The sequence below is a fragment of the Pseudoliparis swirei genome, chromosome 22, assembly GCF_029220125.1.
Source record: "Pseudoliparis swirei isolate HS2019 ecotype Mariana Trench chromosome 22, NWPU_hadal_v1, whole genome shotgun sequence".
In the NCBI taxonomy this organism is placed as follows: domain Eukaryota; kingdom Metazoa; phylum Chordata; class Actinopteri; order Perciformes; family Liparidae; genus Pseudoliparis; species Pseudoliparis swirei.
The window spans coordinates 5,407,237-5,433,937 of record NC_079409.1 but is presented as its reverse complement, the minus strand read 5'-3'; the positions used below and the strand labels follow the sequence as shown (position 1 = coordinate 5,433,937).

Genomic DNA, 26,701 nt, shown 5'->3' with positions numbered 1-26,701 from the left:
ATATATATAAAGGGCTTTTACAAGAGAAGATGGGAAAGCATGGCAATCAGCGAAGAAAGAAAGTTCTGAGACATGGACACTGAGACGGTGTCTGTGCGTGAGTGAGTGGGTGTGTGTGTGCGTGAATGCGTGTGTGTGTGTATGTGTGTGTGTGTGTGTGCATGTGTGTGAGTGTGAATAAAAGGCGACAGCTGGTCAGCCTGCAGGAGCAAAATGACAAGAAGTAGCCGGTGACGTCTGGACTTCATGGAGTGATCTGGACTCTGGACTCGAATACAGAAACACAGACGTCGGCGTGACGGACGGACGGACGGGGGGAACACACAGAAAGAGAGAGAGAGAGAGAGACAGGTAAGAAAAGGAAGTGTGAAGAGTCCACCGAAGACGTAGAAAGACACGTATGACACAATGCAGCTGCGCTTGCAAAAGACGAGGGACAGACAATGGAGGTGATGGTCCTGTGGACGGCTCTGCTTCCCAAACCGTGGAGCCGGAGTTATATTTGACATTTGACTCATTTCAATTGGGCCCGAACGCCATCGCTGTTGTGAGCCGTCCTGTTTGCTTCAGACTAATTCAACTCCTAATTCAGACGAGTCGATAAGCGAGAGAACCGGCCAGCTTCCCCGTCTCTTAAGATCTCCGTGTGCTCTTTGATAACCGCCGCCATAACACACACACACACACACACACATGGCATAATTAATTCCAAAACGTCTCGAGTGTGAATGCGCCGGGCATCTGGCGGCTCCGTCTGCAAGCACAAGCACACACACACACACACACACACAGAGCAGCAGCACCAGCATGGGCTCGAGTGCTCCACCTTGATATCCGGTTACATCTTTCCCCCCGAGTTACACTCAGACCTCAATTTCACTACCAATAAAAACGAGTAAAAACAACAACATGGAAGCCGGTGGCGAGGCTGCTCTCTCCTCCTGAAACAACAAACAACCCCGAGCCCAACGAGGGGGGCTTAGAAAGAGGGCTCCAGAGGAGTTGAGAAGCATAATGACCGTTGTCCCCGCGGTGGGTCTTATCTGTGTCCATGCATCTGGTGGGAGATGTGTTGTTGAGGGGGGGGGGGGGGTTGTAGAGAGCCCCCCCGTGTGGAGTCCTCGGAGCTCCATGACTCAAGCCAGGACCCCCGCGGCCCGAGCATCTGGACCGGGCGTTCAGCTCGGCCGATGTTTCATCTCAGTGTTTCTTCAGAACTCTTCGTCCCTGGTTGCCATCAACGCTGCATGGCCGTTCACTTTGTTTAATAACAGCGATGGGGAACTACGGAACGATGGAATCTGTGTGGAAATTAGGATATTAGTTTTTTAGCCGATATGAAGGGTTGAGATTTTTTTATTTTTTTAAACCGTGAGGATGGATATACAACCACATTACGGAAGGATGCAATAATGACCTGTAATCTGGTGTCATATCTGTAATAATGACCTGTAATCTGGTGTCATATCTGTAATAATGACCTGTAATCTGGTGTCATATCTGCAATAATGACCTGTAATCTGGTGTCATATATTCAATAATGACCTGTAATCTGGTGTCATATCTGTAATAATGACCTGTAATCTGGTGTCATATCTGCAATAATGACCTGTAATATGGTGTCATATATGCAATAATGAGCTGTAATCTGGTGTCATATATTCAATAATGAGCTGTAATCTGGTGTCATATATGCAATAATGTGCTGTAATCTGGTGTCATATATTCAATAATGAGCTGTAATCTGGTGTCATATATTCAATAATGAGCTGTAATATGGTGTCATATATGCAATAATGACCTGTAACAGTTTACAAATTCTCAACACTCAAATAAAATTTGTCTTGGATCTACATTTTATGAGAGTTCATTTCTAAATCATATTTAAACGAATACAAAATGTATTCATTTTTTTACAATCAGAAGCACATCAACTCTCCCGGACTCGGACCGTCTGTGGGAGGTAGTAAATAGTAAACTGTTGGTCATCTTAAGCTGCTGTTAAATATTTGATTGAGTTTTCTTGTATTTAAAATGTTCTGCGCCTCCATGTGACTGGACGCTTCGACTGTGTCCACTCCGCACAACATGATTGGTTGATGCCTTTATTCGCCATGTGGAGAAAAAAACCCAACTTGTTCCTTATTATTAGTGTCATGTGTTAAAGTAAAACAAGAAGAATTGACTGAAGTCCCCTCTGTGTTGACCTTTAGAACAATTGGTGGCTGTCATAAATCTCTTAAATGACTCGCATGAGGCACTAAAGAAGAACTCTGTTCGTTGGCGCGGTCCCTGCATGAGGCCCACAGGGAGGCGGGACCAGCACCCCTCAGCAGCCAATCGGTGCTTCAGGATCTTGAGCGTCACGTCTCACATTCACGCTGCAATGTAATGGCATCGCATTCTCTGATTTGTGTGTCATATATAACAAAAAGAAGAATAAAATAACATCTATTTGGAGCCTCCACCTTGCGCAGCTTTAACACGAGGCGGCGGCTACCATTGTGTTCAACACACACACACACACACACACACACACACACACACACAGGGAAATGGAGTTCACACAGAGACATGAAGCGGTGCGCTCTTATTGAAAAAACAGACAACGGGAGACGGGGGAGGAGAGAGAGAGACACACAGACAGAGGGATCATCCTTTACCTCTACCTCTACCGCATCCCTTTCTCTCCCCTCACCTTGTTGGGCTTCACGGCTCGCTGCAGGTTCTCGATCCATTTGTCTCTCTCTGCGGCCGAGCGACACGCAAAGCACTTGGTTCCCGACGCCGTAGTCACCTGAGGTCGTATCGCCAACGGCAAATCCAACACAACCACAGCCGTTAGTTACTATGGAGACTGCAGCCGCGGCGCCACGACACAACGTGGGGGGGCGGCGGCGGCGGGGGAGGGGGGGGGAAGCTTGTACACTCTTGCAAGTTACGGAGGAAAAAAGAGGCTCATTTTAGTGTCCTCGTTTCTTTCATTCCTCACAAATCAAAAAATAATCCACAGTCTCCCTCTCACACACATTAGTTGATGCTATTTACTGTGTGTGTGTGTGTGTGTGTGTGTGTGTGTGTGTGTGTGTGTGTGTGTGGGCGTCCTCACCTCAAAGCAGTACTCCTGTCCCAGGATGCTGGAGTGGACGGGCTTGATGATGGCGTCCTCGTCCAGGGCGAGGTCCAGCGCCTCGGCGGCGCTGCTGGGCGACAGCAGCGACTCGTGGGAGTGGGATTCCTTGAAGCTCTGCATCAAGCGAGTCCTGGGAGGAGGGAGGGGGGGGGGGGGTCAGATGTGGAGAGAGAGAGGGCCCCCCCCCCCCTCTTCTGGGGGGGAGCGACAGGACCCGGCTGTTTGTCGGTGTCGGGGAGTTTCAGAACCCTTAAAGCTTTGAACACAACATGATGATTTGAGGATTCTACGTCTGCTTGCATCTTCTGTTTGTTTATTTATTTTATTGCATTTATTTATTTTTTACAGTGTATTGTACTTATTGCTCTTTCACTGTTTATGTTTTGGCCTTTGTTCTTGCCTCGTTGTTTTAACTGTAGTGCACTCTGTGACACTTGGTCTGTGATAAGTGCAGAACACATCAACTTTACTGACTTATAACTGTATTTGATCGTCACAGATTTTTTGTGTGCGTTAACAAACAGCCGAACGTACAATATGTTGAAATGTGACAATAAAGGCAATTAATATATGCTAAAATATTTCTATATTTAACTAAATATTCCATATTTTAAAAAACATGGTGAAAACTTCCATTATTCATAACCTATTAGTAAGCAGGATTTTTTTTACATTTTGCATGCACACACACACACCTACACACATGGCCACACATAAATACACACACACACACACACATCTACACATACACACACACGCACACACACACACAAACACCCAGACCCACATACACCTACACTTCCAAACACGCAGACACACACCTACACACACGCACATGGACACACCTACACACATGCACACACACCTACACACATGCACACACACACGCACGCACATATACACACACCTACACATACACACGCACACACACACACACACTCAGACCCACATACACCTACACTTCCAAACACACACGCCTACACACACACACACACACACACACACACGGTGAAACAGTGAGTCTACCCAGAGAGCGAGGAGGGACGGTCGGGTGTGACGAAGACCCTCGCAGAAGAAAAGGGAGGATGGAAGTGAGGAAGAGCGAAAGAAAAAGAACACCGTCCGTCCTCCGACTCTCAGCCTCTCAGCCGCGCTCACACCGCTTTGTCGACACGCAATCATAGTGTCCACCAACAGTGCTCTGATTACATGTAAGGGACCAGGGGGAGGGAGAGAGAGAGAGAGAGGGAGAGGGAGAGAGAGGGAGAGAGAGGGAGAGAGAGAGAGAGAGGGAGGGAGGGATAAAAATAGACCCAAAGGCATGAGTCAGGTTGGGGGCAACACAGAGGGGAAGAGAGACACAGTTCATGAGAGGATGAGAGAGGAAGGGGTGAGCGGGTCGAAAGAGAGAGAGAGAGAGAGAGAGAGACAGAGAGAGACAGAGAGAGAGAAGACCTCTCAGAGGAAATGGCTTTGATTATGTAAAGAGTGGAACCTCTGAAGAGGAAGAAAGAGAGAGCGTGGATGAGAGGGAAGGGGAGTGGAAGGACGGACTGAGGAGAGAGAGAGAGAGAGAGAAAGAGAGAGAGAGAGTGCTGGAGGTAAAAGAAGGTGGAAGGTCTCTGGGGAGCTGAAGTGTAGGTACATGAAAAGACACACACACACACACGAGCACACACACACACACACACACACAGTGCAGATTGTATTCAGCTCTTGAACCTCAGCCCCAGTGATGGACTCAAAGCGAGGATTCAATTAACAGATAATTCCAATTCAGAAATATTTTAAAACATGTGTGTTATGCGTCTCTGCAGTGAAATGACGACACGGCGATTTTAAGGCAATCTAGTCGAGTAAAAATAATGTCAGACATTTAAGACAAATTGAGAGGATGTTCTGCTTTCCCGTGTTTTGCTAATAAGCAAATTGATCAAAAATAAAATATATAAAGGTTGAACTAATGTTCCAGCAATGCCAGGCTGATTAAAGATCCACATATTTCTGCTAAATGAGAATTAACGTTCACAAACTGATCTGAACACTGTGGTAGCGACCTGTCAATCACAGTAAGCCCCGCCCCTAAAGCATCCCCCTCTCTATGGTCCGTTTGACCCTAAACAGACCATAATGTACAAAATGATGACATCATGCTGTCTCGAAGACGACTTTAAACTAGAGATTGAGACATAAACTCATGTTTACAATGTTTACTGTTGTGTTTTTAAGTTGAAAGAGACCTCATTACAGTCAGACAATCGCCCCCAGGTGGCCATTAGGGAGAATGCAGGCGTCAAGCAGTTCCACATTGGCTTCACGTTTCAGAACAGGAGGTTGCAATTCAACTCAAAGTTGCTGCTTTTTTTCAGTTTTATATGATTGCAAAATGAATATCTTTAGGTTTTGGTCCAAAAAGATGTAACAATGTAAATACTTAACAGACTAATTGATGATACAAAAATATGCAGAACATTATATTTAGCTGGAAAAACATGCGAAGAATAATGATGTGTATGAGTTGTAGGACGCGGTGACCTACAGTATTGTGGGGGAAAGTAAATCTGAGGCCCTTTGGGTATTTGTACTTTCAAAACATATGTCGGGATATATTCAGTATATCCTTGTTTTAGAGCCTGTGTGGGAGCTCTGAGGCACGTTTATGGCTGTATGAATTTCAGACGATGGAGGAAAAAATGTCCTCTGAGCAGACTCTCTCTGGATGAATAAAGGTTACAAATAAAAACAGAGTAATAATGATCAAAGCTGCAGACAGAAAACACCCCAGAGTAAAACCGGCATCTGAGAAAATGTCATTCAACCTCGGCTCTCGACTGTTTCGCCCCCCTCGGTGTCTCCTCAGGCCGAAAACCCCCCCAGATGAATAGATCATGTGGAAACGCACCTTGGCAGACCCCTGGCTCAGAACAGGTTGCAGCGGCCCGATGCCAGGGTTCATACACAAGGTGACCAATGGGTTTCCATGACCTTTCCGTGACCTTTCCAGGACTTTAAACCAAATTTCCATGACCAAATATGTTGTATACACGAGTATAAACCTTAAATGATACAAATGATTAGAGACAAAAGTTTGATTAAAATAATAAATAGAGATAAATGTTTATTCTTTTAATTAAACTGTGTAAATGAACATATGAATATAAAAAATTTCTATGATTATTCCAAAATTTTGTGATTACATTTTTTTTTCAAAGACTTTTCCAGGCATGGAAATAACTATTTTAAGATTCCAGGACTTTTCCAGGTTTTCCCTGACCGTGTGAACCCTGATATGAGTGCACTGCGTCGCCGTGTTTGCGTTATCCAGATGACCTTGAGGTCTGAAGTTTGACTTTATCTTGGCTGTAGCTGTCGAGCGGGAGTTGATAAATAAACTATAAGGGGATTAAAAAAATCAAACATCTCGTTCCAGCTTCTCTAATGTGACGTTTTTCATCTCAAATGACAGTGAAAGTGAATATTTTCTCTTTTTTTTAGAGTCTCAGATTGGATTAAACAAACGATCTTGAAGATATTCGGTATGTTAACGTCATTAAAAAAATTATGATTGTGAAAATTGTCATTTCTTTTTGTATCAAATGTATAATCGACTACTGTAATTAATAAAATATTTATGAATAGCAGTCGGAGACAAATATAGTGTGGATGAAGTTCAGTCCTTTTCTAATGAAGTGCTGATTAAGGCCAAATAACACTAAAAACTGTAAATGATGAAAAATACGTACTGCAATCAATTTATCTCACTGTTGATGTGCTGGTGTGAAAGAGTTAAAATAATCAGGTTCCTTTATGACTTGGCTTCTGTTTCTTGAAAAAAATGGACTTTTTGTTACTTTTAGCCAGCGAGCTGAAGAGAATTACCTCAAGCATTCTTATCTAGCGTTGAGGTTTACAGACATACCCTGAAAACATCTCACGACCTCGATAGCGTTCATTGTTTTAGGATGCACTGAGCACCTCTCTCCTCTTTTCTCTCCTTTTTCATCTCTGCCCTATTCAGACTCCGCCCACTGTTGAGACTCCGCCCACTCCTCCTCTCGACCGCCATCTGCCTGATGGATCGTGGAGGTCTCCATCGTGGAATATGCCTACTATGAACTATTCATACACTCTGTCACATTCATTGAATGTATTTTAACTCTAATCTGTCCTTCTGGTCACATGACATCTGTTCATCTGTCCATCCTGGAGAGGGATCCTCCTCTGTTGCTCTCCTGAAGGGTTCTTCCCTTTTTTTTCCCAGTGAAGGGTTGTTTGGGAGTTTTTCCTGATCCGATGTGAGGTCAAAGGTCAGGGATGTCTATGTGTACAAATTTGTAATTTGTGAAATCGGGCACGACAAATAAACTGAATTGAATTGAATCAAGGTGAAGCTGTGAGGAGTTGTGACTCCGTAATAAAGGACTCACAACTCAACGTTAGCCTGGCTGAGACTCCATCACATGAACTCTAGAAACTTCTCTTCCTCCTTCAAAGTGAAAAACTTTCCCACTCTGCGCACAGAGGAGGTATAATTAAGCAAATCTCCCACAGACTCATTATGGTCTGTACAGCCGCCATATGGCTGTCTGCTAGCGGGCGTGAGAGAGAGAGAGAGAGAGAGAGAGAGAGAGAGAGAGAGAGAGGGAACGCTGCCGAGTGTTTGTATTGTAAGCGACACCGAGAGTGTAAAAGAGACAACGGTTTACAGCCATGATGGATGGAGATGGATAAAAAGAGGTGGAGAGAGAAAAAGATAGAAAGAGGTTGAGTTGTTTAGAGGAACACGAGAGAAAGAGATAGAACAAGGTTGAGTTGGACGGATGGAAAGGCGTAGAAAGGAAGAGATAGAAAGAGGCTGAGGGAAAGAAATAGAACGATGTAGAGAGAGATGGAACGAAAGAGAGCAAGACGTATAGATAGAACGAGGTGAAGAGAAAGAGATGGAAAGAGGTTCAGAGAAAGAGATGGAAAGAGGTCAATGGAAAGAGGTGGAGATAGAAAGAGGTTAGAGAAAGAGACATAGAGGTTAAGATAAAAGAGATAGAAAGAGGTTAAGAGAAAGATGGAAAGAGGTTAAGAGAAAGAGATGGAAAGAGGTTAAGAGAAAGATGGAAAAAGGTTAAGAGAAAGAGATGGAAAGAGGTTAAGAGAAAGAGATGGAAAGAGGTTAAGAGAAAGATGGAAAGAGGTCAATGGAAAGAGATGGAAAGAGGTTAAGAGAAAGATGGAAAGAGGTTAAGAGAAAGAGATGGAAAGAGATTAAGAGAAAGAGATGGAAAGAGGTTAAGAGAAAGAGATGGAAAGAGGTTAAGAGAAAGAGATGGAAAGAGGTTAAGAGAAAGATGGAAAGAGGTTAAGAGAAAGATGGAAAGAGGTTAAGAGAAAGATGGAAAGAGATATGAAGCGGTGGAGAGAGAGATGAATACAAAGAGGTTGAGATGGATAGATGCATCAATAGATAGATATATTAACAGATGGACAGATTAATAGATAGATGGACTACTAGATTAATAGATGGATAGATAGATGATAGATGAATAGATGGATAGATTATTTTGCTCCTTGATGAACGGGTTGCCCCCCCCCCCCCCCTCTGTTGTCAGGAGGTGCAAAGTAAAGAGTTTATGATGTCATCACATTCACACAGTCTTGGAGGAGAAGGACGTGCGTTTGATTCCCGACATGATGTCACGCTCAGCGTTTCCATGCCAACGCAGCCGGACCCACACTGACCTGTCCTGGTCCGCACTGCGGAAGCGAGGGAGGATCATGTGGCGGAAACTGCTGGTTCGGTCCAGTTTGGGCTGACTCTTGGCCCTCTTGATGGAGCCCTTCAACCTCCTGCTGAGGAAACTCTGCAGCGGGTGGAGAGAGGAGAACAACGACAAGAAGGAGGGAGGGAGGGAGGGTGGGAGGGAGGGAGCGATGCGATGTGCAATGGCGCGAAGGTGAAGAAGTGTGAGAAGATGGAGTCGGCGGTTTGACGCGTGATGGATCCCACGCAGTCCGTGGGGTTTGGGGTGAGATGTATTTAGAGTAACACACAAATGAAACAACGTGGTGCGTGACGGGGGAAAGAGCACAAGGTACATTTATTATCAACAGGAAGTCACACACACACACACGCACACACACACACACGCACACGCACAACACGTCCACCTGCCACAGGGAGCTGCAGTGTCGCAGCTCATCCTGCGGTGGGCAGCGTTGAGCCGCACGGTCCAAACAACAAGCTCAGCACATCACAGGTCTAACAGCGAGGGTCCAGTTTGTCCCACCGAGCTTCCTCACACGCTGAGACAAGCAGCTAATCGGAGACGCCGAAGCAGGAAGTGGCGAGGAGGGAGGACGTGGGGTCGGGGGGTCGGTCCCGATACACACACTTGTGTTTGAGTGGATACGTCTTCAGAGCGGGGATCTGGGGATCGAGTGGTCAGTGCGTTGGTAGTTTTTTTCGGACGTGGGTCACACTCATCGGGGGGGAGGGGGGGGAGGAGTGCACGTTTTGTAGGTATTGGAAGGCCCTTGAAGGCCCTTGAAGGTCCTTGAAGGCCTGTGAAGGTCCTTGAAGGCCCTTGAAGGTCATTGAAGGCCATTGAAGACCCTTGAAGGCTCCTGAATGCCATTGAAGGCCTTGAAGGCCCTTGAAGACCCTTGAAGGCCCCTGAATGCCATTGAAGGTCCTTGGAGGCCCTTGAAGGTCCTTGAAGGCCTTGAACCACAGCTTCTTCCAACAGTGTCCTGCAAGCCGCTCCATTCAAAGGGGGCACCAAGTGAAACTACGTCATTCTTAGCACGAAATTGCCACATTCACTGTGGTTAGCAGGTCCGTCTTTCAATCAGCGGGTTGGCGGTTCAATCCCCGCCCTAGTCGATGTGTCCTTGAGCAAGACCCTTCACCCTGAGCTGCTCCCTGTAGCGGTGTCTACGGTGTGTGAATGTCACATCATTGTACGTCGCTTTGGATAAAAGCGTTAGCTAAATGATATGTAATGTTCAATATTCAAACGGAATGTGTCACTTCTGTAAATAATATCTTGTTACTTGTCCAAAGACATGAAGATGGGACATGTCGGCCCACTGAGAGCCTTTTACAACCTAAACAAGGACAACGTAGATGTTGAGTTTTCATGCTAACGGTATTTAGAGCTCAAAGCGTCTCCGAGCCTGAGAGCAGCTTCCTCTCTGCGGCTCCCAGGTGCATCCTGGGTACCGGCAGTACCGTCTCTGCACCTATAGCATCATTACCGAGTGGGAGAACGGCTGCAGGCTAATGACACCTCGTCATCTGGCATGAGTCAAATGGCTTTGAAGCCTGTCTCGAGGATATGGCTAAAGACGTGGCTCCATCTGCTGGTTCCCAGCTAATGGCCTGCATGACTAAATCTGATTGGATTAGCCGCGCCGTCTGACACTTTGAGTCTCAGAGAATAAAAGCATTCAGTAGAATAGATAGAGGGAGAGAGAGAAGCCGGACTCACAATGGAACACGATAAAGGGAGGAATAGTGAGACTTCATCTTCAGAGATGTTACATACAGAGTCACTCTGTTTCTGTGACACCCCTCCACAGATAGGACATGTGGATCATGTATTTAGGGAATTTTGTATATATATATATATAATATACAATGTATTTTATATTATATATATATATATTATATATGTATAACAATATATAATATAAATTAAATTATATATATATGTGTATAACAATATATAATATAAATTATATATATATGTATAACAATATATAATATAAATTAAATTGTATATATACATATATATATATAATATATATATATATAAATATGTTTGACAATATATAATATAAATTAAATTATATATATATATCTATATAGTGCTTTTTACATGGAACAAAACTCAAAAAGTAAATAAACTAAATAAAACATCATTACATAATTCACAAAGTTTTTTTCTGCATAATGATCGGCTACAAATGGGCAACATGATTCATTTTAGTCTTTTATTGATTTTCTTTTACTTCTATCTCCTCTCATTTTTCCTCCACACTCGTGTTTGCTTCTAATTGTACTTATTAATTGGATTTGAGAGCAAACAAACAAAATGCAGTGCAGGATTTTTTAAATCGATCTGCACTTTAACGACATAACCCCCCCCCCCCCCACACACACACACCAATTAGGTGACTTTGACAAACATTAATGGAGATTATACAAGTTAAGAGTCATTGATTTGTGTACTGTTGGGATATGAAGACCAATGGCTGCCTGGAGCTGTCGAGCACATATTGTACAACACTCCTTAGGTATGGCCTTTAGAGGTATACCGCTCCAATTATCCTGTAAATATGAGTTAAAACACACTTCAGAGGAGTGAGACCACATCCCGAAAGAATACAACGAAAATAAAGAAGATGTCTCCACGTTCCTAAACACTGCGGCGGACGTCTTCGGCCATGTTTGCGTCACGTACCTCAACGGGGGGAAGTGGTGCAATGAGCGTTCCTCCCGCCACTGGACTCAACCCGGCAGCCCTCCAGCCTCCGCCCCGGCACCAGAAGGAGGGGGAGGAGAGGGCAGCAGGCGAGTGGGGCAGGGTGAAGTAAAGGGGCATGGGGGGGGCGTGCCGGGCCCTTTCCTATGAGAGCCCTTTGGCTGCTGCCGCTGGCACGAGGCAAAGAGGGGAGAGACGGCCAGGGAGAGGGGGAAAGGGGGGGGAGGGGCGCCGGGCACAGGGACACGGGGTGGGGGGGTTACTCACGGATTGTCGGAAGGGTTGAATGGGGGCAGTGGGAGGGACCTCCATGCTGGGCTGCTTCCCAGTGGCTATGCTCTTCCGCCGGGCGCGATGATCTAAGAGGACAGAGAACGGGGAGGGGGAAAAAAGGGGGGGGGGGGTCGACAGGTAAGACTCGGATCCACACCGGAGGGGGAGACACGGGTAGAGCGAGAGGACGCGGGGGGGAGAGTTGTGTAAATGAACCGGCTACAGGAGAGCCTGAAGGAATGAAAAGAGGGGAGGGAGAGAATGTGAGAGCGAGGCAGAGGTCAAAGGTGAGCGGCGAGGCAGACATTAATGTGTAATAACTCACACCCCGTCCGTGGAGGGGAGGCTGGAGAGAGACGGATGTGCTGTCTGCATGTTGAAGGGAGATGCACGGGGAGAGAGGAGGCGGGCACTAAACACACAAAGCGCTTATTGACTTCGTCTCACGCTCTGCACGGGCCGGCGGGGGAATACACTCCATGTTGATGGATGACGGAGAGAGTGTAAATGTAGAGTGTGGAGAGCGCGGGAGGCCGGGCGGTGGACCTGGAGGAGCAGCAGGGGGTGTCCAACGGACACACACACTCACCAAGTGTAGCAAAACTCAATCACATGTCACGACTGGAGGGCGGCGCTGCGTCGCGCCGCGTGGCACGCATTGTGTGATGGAAGTGACTTTAGAGAGGAAAATAAGGCTTCAAACGAGTAACGAATCACACCGCGAGTCTACGGATCAAGACACGGTGGCGTCTGGAGTTGAACCTCGCTTGTGAAGCTGAGGTGTTTGAAAGCGGGCGAAAAAAACTTTAAATATCCTCTACTACCTTTTGATTTTGTATCGTTTTGACTTTCAATACATGCCTATATTTATCACATACTTTCCTTTAAAGATGTTATCATCTAATCTATATATATATATTTATTTATATATATATAAATTATATATATATATTTATTTGTATATACATATATATTTATTATATATATAAAATGTAATATATATATATATTTATTTGTATATACATATACATATATATTTATTATATACTGTATATAAAATGTAATATATTTATTTATATATATGTAAGTTACATATATATATATACAGGACTGTCTCAGAAAATTAGAATATTGTGATGAAGTTCTTTATTTTCTGTAATGCAATTAAAAAAACAAAAATGTCATGCATTCTGGATTCATTACAAATCAACTGAAATATTGCAAGCCTTTTATTCTTTTAATATTGCTGATTATGGCTTACAGCTTAAGAAAACTCATATATCCTATCTCTAAATATTAGAATATCATGAAAAAGTATACTAGTAGGGTATTAAACAAATCACTTGAATTGTCTAATTAACTCGAAACACCTGCAAGGGTTTCCTGAGCCTTGACAAACACTCAGCTGTTATAAATCTTTTTTTTTACTTGGTCTGAGGAAATATTAAAATTTTATGAGATAGGATTTTAGAGTTTTCTTAAGCTGTAAGCCATAATCAGCAATATTAAAAGAATAAAAGGCTTGCAATATTTCAGTTGATTTGTAATGAATCCAGAATGCATGACATTTTTGTTTTTTTAATTGCATTACAGAAAATAAAGAACTTTATCACAATATTCTAATTTTCTGAGACAGTCCTGTATATATTACAATTTTCTTCAATATGTGCAATGTAATTTTTCAGCCTCTTCAGTCACACGAATACTCATACACACACACACACACACACACACACACACACACCTCATTTCTCCCACGCAGCTATTTTACATAAATCAAATAGTGCATTTATCCCTCTACCTTTCTTCAGCCACTGATCTCTCTCTCCTCTTTCTCCTCTCTCTCTCTCCCTCCTTTCTCGCTCTCGCTCCGCTCTCATCTCTCTCTCTTTACTCTCTCTCCTTCCTCTCTCTCTCTCTCATACCGTCCACTTGTTCTCTCCCCTTTCCAATATGTGTGGCATCTAGAACCTTCCATTTTCTCCACATTACTGTCATCTGCATTTCTTTCAGCCCCGTCTCCTTTCACTCTCTGTCTGTCCCTCCGTCTGTCTCTCTGTCCCTCCATCTGTGTGTCTGTCCCTCCTTCTGTCTGTCTGTCTGTCTCTCCGTCTCTCTGTCTGTATCAATACCCAGCTCCATTATAAGGTGTCCAGACCACATTTAACACTTGTAATAATTGTATCTAAATGAAGTTCATTTGAAAATGTGTCTCGTAAAAAAAAATTCAATCTAAACCTGCGATTTCAAGAAGATTGACACAACATGACAGAAGACGACATCGTCCGGTTCCTGGTATTCAGATGATTTCACGGATGACAGAATTATTTTTCATTTTCGAGGATGAAACTCTCGATTTTCTCTCCAAATATTCCCGGAGTATCCGTTGTGAGTTCTACAGATTATTTTGGTGCTGTCCTGTAGGACCGCGGCTTACTCAATCATCATGCATCAGAACTGCAGGACAAAATTAAAAACTTCTCAGAACAGTGAAATGAAGAACACTTTTTCCCCAAAACTAATTAGATGCTCCTGGAGCAGCAGAGCGTGCCAAGCAGAGGATTGTGATTCAGGACTCAACTGGCATCATATTACGGCAGAAAAAAGAGGAAGAAGAAAACAGTTTGGGCCGTTTGTGTTGGTTTTAGATATAGACAATGAGATCCTGAAGAAACAAGCAGCCGACCGGTCGGTGTGCTTCCCTAAGCCGAAATAAAATAAAACTCCTCTTGGTGCCCATGTGAAGTCACGTGTTTACATCCTCCATCCAGTTCTTTGGTTCCCCTAATTTAGTTTGTCTGTTTTTTATTTTTTTATTTTATATTTGTATCTTACTACTCTATTTGTTTTGCCTTGATTCTCTGTAGAGCACTTTGTAAACTTTGTTTTTAAAGGTGCTATATAAATAAAGTTATTATTATTATTATTATTGAGTTCTGGATTTCTGCTGGAAACCGAGCAATACTTTGTCTGCTTTAGTTCCAGCTGTTGTTGTTGTTGTTGTTGTTGTTTTCCCTCCAAAAGTCCCGAAAGAAAATTCGCACTTCTCTATGTTTTAAACATCTCGTGGTGTCACATGTTATTTCTGGACTGTCGTGGTATTTGACGTAATGCATTTCTCATAATCGTTGAAAAACATCAGGATTAATATTGAATATTTTATTTTGAAAAACCAAAAGACAAGTCGTGAGCTCCAAGCAGGCGACAGAATATTCGACTGGGCTGATACATTCATTTCGTTGCCTTCAAGGACGATAAATACAGTGCGTTATTAAATGATCTAGTGATCCGTAACCAGCCCAACAATATGATGACGGATATTCACCAATAAATATATATTTTTTACGAAGCAGTTCGTTTATACGGCGCTAAATGCAGCAGTTTGTCTTCATGTTATATTCCGTTTAGAAGTTGCTGAGCAAGAATCCCCAGAGCCGTGAGAAGCTTTTTACTTTCTTAATCTCCAAAGAGACCTCGAAAGCAAACGTTGGGATATAAATGCAGTTTGACCACACCCCCCCCCCAAAAAAATAGATATCATAATGATATAGCCTCTTTTCCCTGGTGAGAACGCAGCGTTGGCTTTTATTCAGATTTGTAATAATTCACCCGGAGGGGAGGAAGCCGGTCTCCTGCCACGGAGGGCAGATTACCGTCGCCTCGCAGTAGATAAATCACGGCTGTAATTCAAAGACACATGGGCAACGCGGCGTCGGGCTGAGAGCCATGTGAGAGGCTGAGAGAGGTTCAGGGCCCCCTGGTGCGTCGGACCCGTCGGCGCTGACTCGTCTTTAACAGGAGAGCAAACCGGCAGTGAAAGAGTGCAGAGACTATATCCATAGAGCTGAGCTCCCTGCACAAGAAGCAACTGTGAAAGTTTACTGTCAAACATATTATTCATTCATTACTGAGTTTTATCTGTTTTTAATAGGGAAGGTGCACATTATATATATATATATATATATATATATAAATACATATACATATTTAGATACACATGTGTATATATATATAGATTGATACACATTTATATCTATAAATATATAGATATGAGTGTTTTTAATAGGAAAAGTGCACATTATATATATATATATATATATATATTGGCCAGAGTGAACCATGAGGTTACAGACACACACACATATATACACATATATATATACACACACATATATATATATACACATGTATATACATATATATATATACATGTATATATATATGTATATACATATATGTATATACATATATATACACACATATATGTATATACATATATCCATGTACACATATATGTATGTACAAATATATATACACATATATGTATATATATATGTGTATATATATATATATGTATATATATACACATATATATATATATATACATTTATATGTATTCTCTCCATATATATGTATATATATATGTGTATATATATATGTGTAAATCTATACAAATGTATGTATAAGTTATATATAAAAGTTATTGATATAGTTTGTCGGCAGGCAGAGCAATAACACAATTAGATGAATGTTAAAGATGTGCATAAATATCATCTAAAGAGCTGAATGATCTCTTCCTCGCTTCATGTGCACCTCTGGAACCGTACAGGATGAAGATGAACACCTGGAGATATGACTCAGAGCTCCTGGTAACCAGCCAGTGGACCGTGAGTTGGTTCTGGTCCCAGTGTTTGTGGAGCAACACGCAGCGCGGCTCTGGCTCACAGAGGGGTTTTCAAGAGTGAGTCCAACACATCGGATTGAATCAGAACCACCATCAGGTTCACTCTCTCCAAGAACTTCAGCTCCTTCCTAAACTCACACCCTACACACAGAACCATGGAGGTGCCACCTGCAACCCAAAATTGTTCTTCAGAGTGATGCCATAGAAGAACCAGTTATGGTTCCACAAGGAACCTTTCAAACCAGAGTTCTTTAAAGAACCATTTCCTTAAAGAGTTCTTCAAATAACCTATAAAGGTGTCTACTATAACCTTCAACAAATGGTTCTTCATGGCTCTCTTCTGGTTCCACAAAGAACCTTTCAAACCAGGGTTCTTTAAAGAACCTTTTCCTTAAAGAGTTCTTCAAATAACCAATAAAGGTGTCTACTATAACCTTCAACAAATGGTTCTTCATGGCTCTCTTCTGGTTCCACAAAGAACCTTTCAAACCAGGTTTCTTTAAAGAACCATTTCCTGAAAGAGTTCTTCAAAGAACCTATAAAAGTGCCTCAATGAACCTTCAAGGCACCATTTCTGGTTCCACAAAGAATATATAAAGGTGTCTCAAAGAACCTTCAACAAATGGTTCTTTAAGGCACCATTTCTGGAACCTTTCAAACCAGGGTTCTTTAAGGAACCATTTCCTTAAAGAGTCCTTCAAATAACCTGTAATGGTGCCTCAAACAAGTAAATGGCTCTTCAGTAGGTGATGGTTCTTCATAGAACCACAACGCCTTTTAAAGAACCATTTCAGAACCCTTATTTCTCTGTGTGTGAGATTGTGGGAGTGTTTCTCCCTCGTGTTTTGTCCCAAACAAACAACTTCTTCTTCTTCTTCTTCTTCTTCTTCTTCTTCTTCTTCTTCACGTTGAGTCTCCTCTGATAGGAAAGCCCGCTGACGTGTTCTCGTCTCCAGCTACGAGACAGACTTCAGACAGGACCCGTCTTCAATCCCCATCAAGGGCTCTGCCGCCGGCTGCTTCCAACAAAGGCCATCGAGTTACTGCCTGCTCATTTTAAACAATATATTGTCTCTTTCTTTTATGTAGTCAAGACTTATAAAGCACAGCTCACCATTTGAAGCCAGAATAAAGCACTTGCATGGATTTGGATACCTCCTATATGTATTTTATACGCTGCGTTATCCGTCATTTGCAGAGAGCCGATTTCTCATTTTAGAAAATGGTCCTCTTCACTTTGCACAACACGCGGCGCACGCCGCTTTGCACTGAGCGTGCCCAGAGTGGGCGGCGGCAGCACGTGCTGTTTGGACTCATGCAGAACCAGTGTATAAATCATCTGATCCACCGTCGTTATGGTCATGGGGAAGATGGGAGATGGGTGGCGTTAGCATTGGGGTATTGAGCAGTGGGACAAATAAAAAAACGGTCAGAAAGGGCATGGCCAACACCTACACGCGCACGTTAAGGCTTTATTAGCAGAGTTAAACAAAAGCATGGGCCTGGAACGAGAGGAAACAAGTCTATCTCTCCATTTAGATCTATTCAATGCTCACTCTCTTCTCAGATCACAATCCAGGCTCTGTATTCCGTCGCCATGGCAATGGCTCTTCCTCCCCACCGAAGTACCTTGTATTTTAGTTTCAAAACATGGCACACAACGAAGGGGCCCGTTTGAGTCGCCTGTTGCATCTCTGCTTAAAAATACAATTAGAAAATTCTTGTTCGGAGACGATGCATACCGGAGAGAGCGGAGCCCGGCCCGAGGTGTCCCCGTGTCACGGGAGGTTTGGGATTGAAATGTTTTGGAGAAATGTCCGCATGTACAGGACTGTCTCAGAAAATTAGAATATTGTGATAAAGTTCTTTATTTTCTGTAATGCAATTAAAAAAACAAAAATGTCATGCATTCTGGATTCATTACAAATCAACTGAAATATTGCAAGCCTTTTATTCTTTTAATATTGCTGATTATGGCTTACAGCTTAAGAAAACTCTAAAATCCTATCATAAAATTTTAATATTTCCTCAGACCAAGTAAAAAAAAGATTTATAACAGCTGAGTGTTTGTCAAGGCTCAGGAAACCCTTGCAGGTGTTTCGAGTTAATTAGACAATTCAAGTGATTTGTTTAATACCCTACTAGTATACTTTTTCATGATATTCTAATATTTAGAGATAGGATATTTGAGTTTTCTTAAGCTGTAAGCCATAATCAGCAATATTAAAAGAATAAAAGGCTTGCAATATTTCAGTTGATTTGTAATGAATCCAGAATGCATGACATTTTTGTTTATTTAATTGCATTACAGAAAATAAAGAACTTCATCACAATATTCTAATTTTCTGAGACAGTCCTGTATATGCATATACATATATATATGCATATGGATTAAGAATAAAGAGATGGCCGCATGTGGATTAAGAATAAAGAGATGGCCGCATGTGGATTAAGAATAAAGAGATGGCCGCATGTGGATTAAGAATAAAGAGATGGCCGCATTTGGATTAAGAATAAAGAGATGGCTGCATGTGGATTACGAATAAAGAGATGGCCGCATGTGGATTAAGATAAAGAGATGGCCGCATTTGGATTAAGAATAAAGAGATGGCCGCATGTCGATTATGAATAAAGAGATGACCGCATTTGGATTAAGAATAAAGAGATGGCCGCATAAGGACTAAGAATAAACAGATGGCCGCATGTGGATTAAGAATAAAGAGATGGCCGCATTTGGAGTAAGAATAAAGAGATGGCTGCATGTGGATTAAGAATAAAGAGATGGCTGCATGTGGATTAAGAATAAAGAGATGGCCGCATTTGGAGTAAGAATAAAGAGATGGCTGCATGTGGATTAAGAATAAAGAGATGGCTGCATGTGGATTAAGAATAAAGAGATGGCCGCATTTGGATTAAGAATAAAGAGATGGCTGCATGTGGATTACGAATAAAGAGATGGCCGCATGTGGATTAAGATAAAGAGATGGCCGCATTTGGATTAAGAATAAAGAGATGGCCGCATGTGGATTAAGAATAAAGAGATGGCCGCATGTCGATTATGAATAAAGAGATGGCCGCATTTGGATTAAGAATAAAGAGATGGCCGCATGTGGATTAAGAATGAAGAGATGTGTATCGGAGTGGTTAAAGGCGCAGTGCAGACGTTGAATAGACCCACATCACCCGTACGCACACACTTTGTATGAATAGGGAGACGGGAGACAATTAGTTTAGCATAAAAACCTCATTTCTTTTTTCTGGTGTTTTTTACCACAACTTGCTGAAACCTCGTCTCGTTCGCGGTGAGGTGCTGACCGCGGAGATGCTGCTCACTAGTGCTGGGCGACTTTCTAAACTGCAATAAACCTTTAGATCTCAACACATGGGCCGCTAAAGGCATGACTCATTTGAAACACATCTTCAATAACAAAACCCTGGTTTCATTCCCCCATTTGGTTCAGAAGTCTGGCATCGGGAACAATAATTCTTTGGAATATCTGCAACTCAAATGATCCGTTCAAACGAAACTTAATATTAAGGCCACAAATCTGGAATTACCTCCCTCAACCTCACAATTAAGGTTTGTTAATTGCTGACAGCTCTTCACTTTTCTCTTCAGCTTTCGGACAAAAGAGTCTTCATCAGAGCCCACGGGGGTTGTTTAATGCACGGGTATGCAGTGGAGGACGAAGACGTCGAAAAGAAGCCCCCCCCCCCCAATTCAGAGGCTGATAAACAGAGCATCAACATTTGCTTTTCCCGGCGAAAAAAACACGGGTGTGTTCACGTGTGTGTTCACGTGTGTGTTCACGTGTGTGTTCACGTGTGCGTTCACAGGTGTGTTCCTGTGTGTGTTCACGTGTGCGTTCACAGGTGTATTCCTGTGTGTGTTCACGTGTGCGTCGCAACCCGCTTGGCGTGTTCACATGTCAGCGGCGCTACATGTGACGAGCTCGTTTTGAATGTAAGTCTGATGTGGAGCTGAAAAGCTGAAGAGGGAACGTGTGGGTGGCAATCGCTTCCAGCTTAGACCTGAGAGAACGGAGAGAACGGAGAGAGAGAGACGGAGTTAAAAGAGTGGGAGGGAGGGATGTAGACATACGTGAGTAAGAGGTTGGTTGAAAAACAGAAAAAATAAAATAGGAGCACAGAGTGTGATTGTGTGTGGGGGAGGGGGGAGGGGAGAGAGGGGGGGATAAGTGTTCGTGTAGGAGTAAGAGGGCGAGAGCAAGGCTGTATGGAGTGAAGACAGGATGACAGAAAGAGAGAGAGGGAGGGAGAGAGAGGGAGCGAGAGGGAGGGAGGGAGGGAGAGGCACAGAGAGAGAGAGGAAGGGAGAGAGAGAGAGAGAGAGGGAGAGAGAGAGAGAGGGGAGAGGAGGAGAGGGAGGAGAGGAGGAGGAGAGGGAGGAGAGGAGGAGGAGAGGAGAGGAAGGAGAGAGAGAGGAGAGAGAGAGAAGGAGAGAGAGAGAGAGAGAGAGAGGGAGAGAGAGGAAGGGAGAGAGAGAGGAAGGGAGAGAGAGGGAGAGAGAGGGAGAGAGGGAGAGAGAGAGAGGGAGGGAGAGGCACAGAGAGAGAGAGGAAGGGAGAGAGAGAGGAAGGGAGAGAGAGAGAGAGGGAGCGAGAGGGAGAGAGAGGGAGGGAGGGAGGGAGGGAGAGAGAGAGAGAGGCACAGAGAGAGAGGCAGAGAGAGAGGGAGTGAGAGGGAGCGAGAGAGAGGGAGGGAGAGAGAGGCACAGAGAGAGAGAGGAAGGGAGAGAGAGGCAGAGAGAGAGAGAAAGGGAGAGAGGGAGAGAGAAAGGGAGAGAGGGAGAGAGAGAGAAAGGGAGAGAGGGAGAGAGAGAGAAAGGGAGAGAGGGAGAGAGGGCGAGAGGGAGAGAGAGAAAGAGATAGAGAGAAAAAGGACACGGGTGAAATGGAGGAAGTGCATCTGGGGGGAGTGGTAACCAGGGATGGAGGGAGGGCGAGTGGGAGTTGCACTGAGGAAGGGGGAGTAGAATGGAGGGAGGGAGGGAGAGAGGGAGCAGAGATGGAGGCTGGAGTGGGAGTGGGAGTCTTTTATAGCGCTAGAAACGCTGGAGGCCTTTTCACTGTTTCTCTTGTTACGAGAGAACGCCGGCCGGCTGTTTGCTTTGAACCGGACTGCAACACAAAAAGCAAAGGCTCTCTCTCTCTCTCCTGCGTGTTCCTCTCATTACATAATGCGATGTATAAGCAAGGCACCGGCGATGCACGAGGGTTCGGGGGGGGGGGGGGGGGGGGGGGCGAGGCGTGTGGAGCAGGTCCTGGTCACAGTCCTGGTCCTGGTCCTGATCACAGTCCTGATCACAGTCCTGGTCCTGATCCTGGTCCTTCACGCGGCCTCGACCAGCCGGCCTTGACCTCGCCCTCAAAGCCTTCTCATGGACAGTGTTTGGGCAAACTCTCTTCAATTCAATTCAATTCAGTTTATTTGTTTAGCCCAATTTCACAAATTACAAATTTGTCTCGGAGTGCTTTACAATCTGTACACATAGACATCCCTGCCCCAAAACCTCACATCGGATCAGGAAAAACTCCCAAATAACCCTTCAGGGGGTAAAAAAGGGAAGAAACCTTCAGGAGAGCAACAGAGGAGGATCCCTCTCCAGGATGGACAGATGCAATATATGTAATGTGTACAGAAGGACAGATTTAGAGTTTAAATTAGGGCTGTCAGCGTTAACGCGTTAATCTATGCGATTAATTTGGCCGCGTTAACGCACTAAAATATTTTAACGCAATTAACGCAAATTTTTTAAATATTTAAAAAAATATATACTTTATAATCCACAAGGGGAAATTAGTTCTCTGCATTTAACCCATCCTTAGTTATTAAGGAGCAGTGGGCTGCAGTGATGCGCCCGGGAAGCAACTGGGGGTTCAGTGCCTTGCTCAAGGACACTTCGACTTGCTTCCGGTGTTCGTTGAAGTTTTTACACTCCTCTGAGTGTCAAACCGCGGCAGTACGGTTTGACACTGTTTCCGTTTTAAAAACAATTATTTCTCCGCGAAAATAAGGAGCATAAATCAGTTTAAATTCGTGGATGAATCAGTCGGGTTTCCTCCTGCTCCTCCTTCCTCCCGTCTCCCCCTCTGACACACAGAGGAACGGAGGGGCGACGTGTCGGGTGACGCGGCGCGGAAAGAACTCGTCACACGAAACCTTCACCGTGATTTGTCAATCTGTTTGTCTGTCAACATTTCGGGAAAAAAACAACCAATGAACACTCAGTAAATCACAAAGGACCTCCCACCTCACAGGTTAGGCTCATTTAGCAGCCTGTCAGTCAGAGAACCAGAGGACACGGCGCGAGGACAATGAGCCTCATTTCAGAGCTGAGATTGTTCTGGAATGTTTGATGTAGAACACGTGGGGGTGTGTCACATGCAAAAGACTTTAAACGGTGAATTTTTTGTTGTTGTTGTAAAATGCCCCCAGCCTCCAAGATTCAAGATTCAAGATTCAAGATGTTTTTATTTGTCACATACACACACAGGGTGTGCAGTGAAATGAAAGTGGCAATGCTCAGCAGGAATGTGCAAGGGCAACAAGTACACACTATTTACAATAAAAAACAACACAATATTTACAGTAAGTGTGTGTGTGTGTGTGTGTGTGTGTGTGCCTAAGAGGGGCAGTTGTGTGGGTCTATGTGGGGGTCCTGGTGAGGTCGGAGTTCACAGTCCTGATGGCCTGAGGAAAGAAACTCCGTCTCAGTCTCTCTGTTCTTGCAGCGTGACTACGGAGGCGCCTGCCTGACCGCAGCAGCTGAAACAGTCTGTTGTTGGGGTGGTGAGGATCCTTCATGATCCTGCCGGCTCTGGTTCTGCACCTCCTGGTGTACAAGTCCTGCAGGGTGGGGAGTGTAGTTCCAATAGTGCGTTCAGCCGAACGCACTACTCTCTGCAGAGCCTTCCTGTCCTGAGCGGAGCAGTTGCCAAACCAGGCTGTGATGCTTCCTGTCAGGACGCCTCTACAGCTCCAGAGTAGAAGGACTGAAGGATCCTCTGGGAAACTTTAAATTTCCTCAGCTGCCTGAGGTGGTAGAGGCGCTGCCTTGCCTTTCTCACCAGAGTGTCTGTGTTCGTTGACCATGTCAGATCCTCGGTGATGTGGACTCCCAGGTATTTATACCCGCTCACCCTCTCCACAGTAGTCCCGTTAATCCCCAGTGGTGAGTACGTCCTCTGTTGTTGTACCCTCCTGAAGTCCACAATCAGCTCCTTAGTTTTGGTGACATTCATGATGAGGCTGTTGTCCTGGCACCAGAGTGACAGATCAGCAACTTCCTCCAGGTAGGCCTTCTCGTCGTTGTCGGAGATCAGGCCCACCACCACTGTGTCATCCGCAAACTTGATGATGGTGTTGGAGCTGAACCTGGCCACACAGTCATGTGTGTACAGGGAGTACAGTAGGGGGCTGAGGACGCAACCCTGGGGGGATCCTGTGTTCAGGGTGAGGGGTTTGGAGGTGTGTCTGCCCACCCTGACCACCTGTGGCCTGGCGGTCAGGAAGTCCAGGATCCAAGCACACAGGGGGGTGTTCAGTCCCAGCTCAATCAGCTTGCCGGCCAGTCTGGAGGGGACTATGGTGTTGAAAGCTGAACTATAATCAATGAACAGCAGTCTCACATAGCCCCCCCTCCAGAGGGTTAACGTGACATATTTGAATGTCAGTCAGTTACCAAGGCCACTGATTCTGCTGCTGTTCAGTGTTAAAGATGACAGGACCAATGGGGTCTCAATATACTTCTTTTTTTTTACTAATCTGATGTTTCACTGAAGAAACAATTTATCATCCACGATATTAAATACCTCGCTGGCACTGTATAGGTAGGAGCCTCTTTGAAAACACAGCTCTGTGTGAAGTTTTGTCTTTAAAAAGAAGGAAAAAACTTTTAATCGCGATTAATCGCGATTAGTTAATCGCAATTTCAAAATGTGCGATTAATTAGTTAATTTTTTTTAATCGATTGACAGCCCTAGTTTAAATACATTCAATGAATGTGACAGAGTGTATGAATAGTTCATAGTAGGCATATTCCACGATGGAGACCGTCACGATCCATCAGGCAGATGGCGGTAGAATGTTATTTCTGCAGCCGCGTGTCGATCGATTTGCAGAAGAAGCTCCTTTGATGGCGGCGTCTCATATTGACTTCTTCCTCACGGTGACGTGACTCATCCGGCCCGACAATCACGTAAAAAAAACAACAAAGTTAGAAGCCGAAAATGAATATTATTGGGCTTTATCGGTGGTTACACGGCAGCCGAGGTTGCTTTACTCTCTCTGAAGCTGGAAGAACCAAACCCTCAGCTCCGGCCACCGCCGCGTCACGTTCTCCACAGAGCGTTAGAGAACCGGAGGCGTGGAGCGGGAAGACGTGGGTGTGAAGCAGGCAGAGCGGCTCATGGAAGGCGCCGTACGGAGTCATATGGGAAACGTAGGATCCACGATGTTGGGGGGGGGGGGGGGGGGGTTCAAGAGCGGCGTCAGAAACACACCGGGGCCAAACAGCCAAACGGCCCCTGAGCAACATCATGTTGCCCCTGGTGTCACGAGAGAGGCACTGTCCTGTTGAGACTCCGCCCACTGTTGAGACTCCGCCCACTCCGCCTCTCTACCGCCATCTGCCTGATGGATCGTGGAGGTCTCCTTCGTGGAATATGCCTACTATGAACTATTCATACACTCTGTCATATTCATTGAATGTATTTAAACTCTAAATCTGTCCTTCTGGTCACATGACATCTATTGCATCTGTCCATCCTGGAGAGGGATCCTCCTCTGTTCTCTCCTGAAGTTTTCTTCCCTTTTTCCCCCCTAAAAGGTTATTTGGGAGTTTTTCCTGGTCCGATGTGAGGTTTTGGGGCAGGGATGTCTATGTGTACAGATTGTAAAGCACTCCGAGACAAATTTGTATTTTGTGAAATTGGGCTAAACAAATAAACTGAATTGAATTGAACAAACGCCCCAGAATTTAGATAATTTAATAGAGTTTTATTTTTGTTCTGTGTTGTGTGTCTCATCTGTACTGCCTGTACGTAGGTACAACAACAAAAATAAAATTAAATGATATATATATAATATATATATATACATATATAATTTAAAGACGCCTGATTTGAAATGTTCTTTGGGGAACCACAAATGGTGCCTTAAAGAACCACTTTGAAGGTTCATTGAGGCACCTTTATAGGTTCTTTGAAGAACCGTTTAAGGAAATGGTTCTCTAAAGAACCCTGGTTTGAAAGGTTGTTTGGGGAACCACAAATGGTGCCTTAAAGAACCACTTTGAAGGTTCTTTGAGACACCTTTATAGGTTCTTTGAAGAACTCTTTAGTGAAGTGGTTCTGGAACCCTGGTTTGAAAGGTTCTTCTTGGAACCAACAAATGGTTCTTCTACGGCATCCCTCTGAAGAACCATTTTCGGTTCCAGATGGCTCCTCCGTGGTTGTGTGTGTACGTTGGAAGTTTATTTTGATAAGACACAGCAACGCGCGTCCCGAGAGGAAACCGCCGCGTCGTCTCTGGAGCGTCCCGAACGGACCCCGGAGGAGCGCCTGGAGCTCCGGGTCGAGCCGACGGGGAACAACCGGGATGAGTTCTGACCTCCTTCAGACTCATGAAGGGCAACACTGACCAGCGCCGCGTTCAGCCTGAGTCAAGCCGACCGTCACAACCAACCGGCTCCGATGTTCAGCTGCAGAGCCGTCGACCGGAAGAACCGCGGGAGACCCGGTCTGGAGACGGGGAACAGAACCACGCGTACACGAATCATCTCCAGAGGGAACGTAACGCAACAGTTACACAAGTGGCGGACACACAGTCACACTCGAGCGTACAGTGGAATGATGCGGGGGGGGGGGGGGGGGGGTTACATCTCTTACTGTAAGTGCAAACTCAAATAAGTGACACGGAGTGAGGGAGAAGGAGCAGCCGGCGGCCCGATGCCGACACATTTTGACTGCCGATCACAAGTTTCTCCACACGAGCAGCGGGAAGCCGAGCCCGAGAACCACCACAGAGCCGGAGAACCACCACAGAGAGGGAGAACCACCACAGAGCCGGAGAACGAGCACAGAGAGGGAGAACCAGCACAGAGAGGGA

At 44.6% G+C, this 26,701-nt stretch overlaps 1 protein-coding gene across 1 annotated transcript in view; it reads right to left on the bottom strand.

Moving 5' to 3' along the window:
- syngap1b (synaptic Ras GTPase activating protein 1b) overlaps positions 1-26,701 on the bottom strand; it is a 103,157-nt gene that overhangs the window by 33,216 nt on the left and 43,240 nt on the right. Inside the window, 4 exon segments of the mRNA XM_056444696.1 lie at positions 2,699-2,797; positions 3,110-3,263; positions 8,867-8,988; positions 11,881-11,972. Coding sequence (XP_056300671.1) covers positions 2,699-2,797; positions 3,110-3,263; positions 8,867-8,988; positions 11,881-11,972 — 467 coding nt within the window.